Source organism: Zerene cesonia, unplaced genomic scaffold (genome assembly GCF_012273895.1).
Source record: "Zerene cesonia ecotype Mississippi unplaced genomic scaffold, Zerene_cesonia_1.1 Zces_u003, whole genome shotgun sequence".
Taxonomy (NCBI): Eukaryota; Metazoa; Arthropoda; class Insecta; order Lepidoptera; family Pieridae; genus Zerene; species Zerene cesonia.
In genome coordinates this window covers 901,155-907,544 of record NW_024045133.1, presented here as the reverse complement: position 1 = coordinate 907,544, position 6,390 = coordinate 901,155, and the positions used below count along the sequence as shown (strand labels likewise).

The 6,390-nt window shown below is 33.8% G+C and overlaps 1 protein-coding gene across 1 annotated transcript in view; it reads right to left on the bottom strand.

The window, feature by feature from the left end:
- Positions 1-2,035, bottom strand: part of LOC119838582 (regulator of G-protein signaling 7) — a 19,230-nt gene extending 17,195 nt beyond the window's left edge. The window contains exons 1-2 of the mRNA XM_038364570.1: positions 1,475-2,035; positions 291-293 (exon numbers count right to left, since the gene is read on the bottom strand). Of these exons, the coding sequence (XP_038220498.1) occupies positions 291-293; positions 1,475-1,536 (65 nt within the window). The 5' untranslated portion in view covers positions 1,537-2,035. The remainder of the gene's footprint in view (positions 1-290; positions 294-1,474) is intronic.
- Positions 2,036-6,390: the final 4,355 nt, after the last annotated feature.

The following is a 6,390-nucleotide window of genomic DNA, read 5'->3' as shown; positions in this document are numbered from 1 at the left end:
ACAGATTCGAAATTCAAATGTAATATTTTTTTATAATTAAGTGTAACAGTATTTATGGCCAGACTAAGTATTTTGATATATATATTTGTATACAGGCTTATTCAAATATATCTCATTTCATCTAAAGCATTCTGTGAATGTATATGTATGCACTTTATATCATCATTTAGGTAACATGATTCATATTTGAAAATTGACTTGACACTGTGAATGAAGGAATGGAAACTTCAATCATAAGAGACAAAAGGCAACTTAAAATGTATAGAGGGTGGTCTTATCGCTATAAGCGATCTCTCCCAGACAACCCGAAAGAGAGGATAAAAAAGTAAGGTGGTGAAATATTAGTTGAGATATTGGTTTTTCATCCTGAATCCTCATTTCAAATTGGATATAAAGAAATTTGCATTGGATTGGAGTAATTGGAATTCACTGTAATGAAGAAGACTTAAGTTAATCTGGAATTTTCATTAATGCTTGTTATTCTGAACATTTAAACAGGAGTTTACTGCATATGTTGACAATTTATTACATTTAATATTTAGTTTAATAGCATTGAAATGCTTTATAAATGAGAAATTTTGAAAGAATTTTTTCTACTCTTTCAAAATTTCTCAATTTATTACATTTTTATCAATGGTTCAATGGTTCAATCAAGTATAATGGTTTAATATTAAAGGTAAATGAAACGGTTCAATGGTTCACTATTTACAAAAATATATTCAAGTAATAAAATGTAGAATTAATCTAGTCACAATCTTGGAATTTGTAGAAACAGTACTTTGTAATAAAAAGACAAAAATTAACAGATTTGAAAGAAAGAAATAATGTTTATTTAACACCACCACATTTACACACAGTTAAATTAAAATTAAAAAGTGAACTTATGACTAAAAGGTGTGGTGCTAAAAAGGGTAACTACTCAGCATGTGCTACATGTAATGCGCAGCGCTGATTTTCAGTAGCCCCTTGTTGGAGGGGATTTGATCATATTTATATTGAAATTTAAACTTACTTTCTTACTTACAATCTCCAGTAATTTATATAAATAACAAGGAATCACTGAATTGTCTTGCTAAGAGTAAAATTCAAAGGCTTGAAGAATTCAGCAATTTTTTTAATGTTTTTGTTAGGGCACAAGTTTAGTTCTTGCGGAGAGAAAAAACTTACCATGGATGAAGTGTGGCAGGACGCTTGATAAAATTTCATAATACGTAAATAAAATAGCAAATAATTTTCAAGGGAAGTGAAAAACCTTTACAAGTTTTTTTTTTACATTAGATATTTTTATGCTTCTAAATTGTAATAGACAATCATTAATGAATTTATGCATTTTTAGCTATATATAGGTAATTTAACAAAACAATGATCCAAATTTATAAATAAAAAAACCGTTGTTGCTTGAAGGACACTGTAATTAATTATAACAAAAAAAATATATATTTTGTAATTAAATAAACAAAAGTCGTAAACAAACCTTGAAGGCCCCTGTTGACAGGCCTTCTGTGCCGCCTTCTCGTTTGTGTTCATCGTAACCATTTTAAATTTCAACTCACACACTTGGAACCACACAAAATTTCAATAGAAAATTCAAAATATCATAAAAAATAAGGTTTCAATGTTCCTCCATTGTAAATTATTATCGAAATTCAAATTAGTTTTTGGAACGTTAAAAAATAAACATTTGTTTTCTTCACCGCCCTAGCACGAACGGTATGAGAAATTTACACTGGCCACTGCACAATTAAGAAAAATAGAACATAACGGGTCTCCCATAGCTATTCAATTAGAAAAACAAACGAAGCACGAAATAAATAATTTCAAAACGTTTCGCCTGACTAGATATTAAGGGTGGGTTTTCTTTGGTTTAGGAACGCAGTACAGCACACAGTCACACAATTCGAATCTAAATTATTTACGTTATATTAATTAATTGTTATGTTTTATTCATAATAACGCTGAAGGATCACCGCAAAACGCGAATTTTATTCATTCCTAAGAGTTTAGCGAAATGTCAAAGTAAATTCAGCCATTAATCAAATGCACTTTTTTTTGATCGAAAGTATGTCTCGTAGAAGCGAGACGGATGATGAATTAGTATCAGAGTGAATGAAAGAGTAGAGGAAGGAGTATAATGCGACAAAGTTGAGATGTGTCGTTTATGAATTGACTTCAAAATGCTTGAAAGTAATTAAAATCTGCCGTATTCAACAAGGACCGATAGCGCATGTTACGAAGTTTATTGAGCGCGATTGTATTAGTTCTATTTTTGGACTGGGATTTGTTTTTCTTCGATGCTATAAATATTTAAACTTCTAATTTATTTACTAAATACAATATAGAATATGAATAAAATACGTAAGACATTACGTGTGTAAATCATAACTATTTATTTATAAAGGAAATTGGTATATTTAGTCAATAGATGGCAATAGTAGAATATAAAATTTTCCTAATGGAATTTATCTAGTATTCTTAAATTAAATTCGATTGATAAAACATCCTTGACATTTAAAAACTGTAATTTATGCAAAGCTTAATATGAATGCGGAATATTTATGATTATTAAATATTATTTCTTACTAAATAATAAACGTCAGTCTGTTCGTGGATTTGATTGGTTCACTTAAGTTTTGTACAAGGTAAATAAATAAATACTTTAATGCACTCACACAAATAAAGAAGTATACAAACAAAAAAGAAACAAAAACAAAGAAGAGCGGTACATCAGGCGGCCTTATCGCTGAAAATCGATATCTTCCAGTCAACCTTTGGATATAGGAAGAGTTTAATAGAGGAAAAGTGGTATATTGTAAACACAAAACTGTTAGTTTGTAAGTATGGATGGATGTTTGTTACTCTGTCACGCGAAAACAGCATATCGTATCTGTATTAATTTTTTTACAGAGATATCTAATTAAAGACTGGATTAACGCCTAGGCTACGTTTTACCTGGCCCCGGGTACCATGAATGACCTCGTGGGTTACAGCTAGCCAGAAATAATTCTTCTAATTATGTAAACTAATACATTTTAAATTATAATTATATTAAAAATCATTATGTGGTCATATAGATTGTTATCCTACCCTACTTCCTACTAATATTATAAATGCGTAAGTTTATAATGCTGTGTGTGTGTGTTTGTTGCCCTTTCACGCAAAAACTGCTGAACCGATTGCAATGAAATTTGGTACGTAGACAGCTGGACAACTGGAATAACATATAGGCTACTTTTTATCCCGATATTCCTACGGGATACGGACTTACGCGGGTGAAACAGCGGGGCGCAGCTAGTTTACTATACTTATGGGGTTAGTATTGTCATGAACAATGAAACTGAAACCATTTGTAACTCGAATTGTGTATTGTATTGTGTTATACTCTTACATTGGTAAATAGCAAATGAAAATAAACGTTTTTCTAACGTCTAACGTCGTTTTTGAATGTAACTCTCAAGCCAAGTGCGTTCTTAATTAGACGTCACAGATAATGTAACCATTATCATCATCATCAGCCCATATATGTTCCCACTGCTGGGACACAGGCCTCCTATGAGGGGAAAAATTCACAAAATGCTACACACAAATGCTAGTAGGTCTATAAATTTACTCAATGGATTTTGATGTCTTTTTTTTATAGATAGAGTGATTCAAGGGGACAGTTTGTATTTATAATAAAATCTATTACACTACTCTAAATTTAACGTGTAAAGCCACGGGCAAAAACTTGTAATAAATGTAATAATACTTAAAAGAAATACACCCACATACACACACAACACCTACTGGGTGTGCACACACACAGATACAATCCACACATACACGAGAGTCCCGTTAAAAATTACGTATTGAAGTCACGTAATAAACAATTAGTAAGCTTATCAAATGCGTGTACAGATATTCTGTGCACAAGCTGACACAGTGGATTCGTTCGTCATTCATAAAAGTTGTGTAGTGTAAGTTGTGTAGTTTTAAAGATTTAAGCATACATACTTACATACGCGCCTTTGCGTCAGTGGTTAACGCGTCAGCGTAGAACCGAGGGTCCTGGGTTCAATTCCCGGTGAGGACGCACAAATAGTCTCGTTCTGGTAGGACACAGAAGGTTGATCACCTACTTGTCCATAAAGATCGATCAGTGAAACAGATGTACATCATCTGCCCCATACCCCACATGGGGACATGGGACTTCACTTTATAATAATAAAACTTTTTTTTTATCGTTTGCATAATTTTTTAGTTAAATCCTTATAAACAAACAAAAAAAAAACATCGGTCAAGTGCGAGTCGGACTCGTGACACTAAAGATACCTAGGTTTAGGTACCTAAAAACAACTGTAAAAACCTTCATGAACATTAGTAGGGTCCGATTCATACGGACTTGGTCTGTTTTTAATTAATTTGGTTTATCACAATACCTATGTATTACATAAAGATAATAAGTCCTACTAATATTATAAATGCAAGTTTGTAAGGATGTGTGTGTTTGTTACTCTTTCACGCAAAAACTACTGTACCGATTGCAATGAAATTTCGTACGTAGACAGCTGGACAACTGGTATAATATTTAGACAACTTTTTTAAGCCGATATTCCTATGGGAATTACGCGGGTGAAACCGCGGGGTGCAGCTAGTTATATTATAATCGTGAGCCTTAGGACTAGTTCAGACACGGCGGGAACCGCGCGATTTCAGAATCGCATGGAAATCGCGCGAGTCTTATTTGTATGAGTTAATAAGTAATCGTTCTGACATAACCGCGCGGTCAATCAAGCCGCGCGGTTACCGCAACCCAACCGCCAGAAAATAGAATCGCGCTGCTCCCGCGCGTTTCTGTTAATGTGGAGTCTTTACTTCGCGTTCAGTTGCGTTGCGGATACCGCGCGGCTTGATTGATTTGAGAGCTTGAAATATCTTGCCTGATCAGTTCAATTAGTTCATCAAAAGATTTTATTGACATTCTCAAATAGTCAAATAATTTTTTATCATACATTCTTAAATTGGGATATAACGTCACGAACTGACCATGTACTGGTCGGTCACATAATATTGGATGCACCCAATACCGCCTTTTTCTTTTCTTTTTCTTAAGGAGCAACCACAGTAAACACACTTCTTCGTCGACCTCCATTTTCAAACTGACGTTATTTCTGCACGAAAATCGCATAATAACCGCCGGTGTCTGCATAGCATCACAATTTTGCGGTTTGAAACCGCGCGGTTCGTAAACGCGCGGTTCCCGCATGTCTGAACGAGCCCTTAATTGTGCGTCTAAACATACCTCTGAATTACTTTTTTATTATGTCTTTAGTCATATTTGTGGGTTATGTGACAGTCAATCCGAACTTGGCCAGCATGGTGGATGACCTGAACCCTCATAGGGCCGTGTCCCTGCAGTAGGAACATATGGCCTAATGACGAAGACAAAACAAAGACAAACCATCCTATACAAAGAGTTTAATTCTTTATGACAAATTGAACAATAATAAATAAATCACATTTCACACTAATATTATAAATGTGAAAGTTTGTTTGTTTGTATGTTTGTATGTTTGTCCGTCAAACACGCTGAGACAACGCAACGGATTTTGACGAAATCTGGTATACAGACAGGGTATGAGCTGACTTGGGTGATAGGATAATTTTTATCCCGATTAAATGCTCCCTTGGGACGAGAGTCTAGTAATAAATAAATAAGTGTTTAATTCATATATTACAATATAACGACTTAGGTATTTATAATGTTCAATACATTCCTGCATAATCATCGTCAAAGAATAAACCAAAGAACCTACAAACTGAAACATTTATTTATTCAATAAGATTTCTTATAAGCACTTTTGAATCGTCATAACAGTTTTGCCATTATCACCGGTTCAAAAGGCAGTTTCTACAGAGAAGAAACTGTGCAGTTTATTACATAGATAATATACATAATAATGGTACTAAAGAAGTGTCCTATATCTCATTAGAGACTTATTTGGCCTAGCAGTTTCGCGAAATTCAATTCTTTGGTATATACTTTTTGTTTTTATACTCAGTATTTTCAAGCGATTAATTTGATTATTTTTGTTTTTTATATTGCTTTTGAAATTGTGTGGGAAAATGTTATTTTGTACTATTTAGATTCTGGAGTGATTCGGACGTACGTAGGACAACGGTGACGTTAACTTAAAAAAAATTATTAAGTAGCTGTTACTGGAACTGCGCAAGCGCGGTCCTAATAAATATCCTATTTATCAAAGTCCTTTCTTAGCGGATGCCTGCGTCATAACATCTATCTGCATGCCAAATACCAGCCCGATCCGTCCAGTGGTTTGGGCTGTGCGTTGATAGATCACTATGTCAGTCGACTTTTCGCCAGCGGTAGCGTCTTCGTAGGCGAAGAAAACT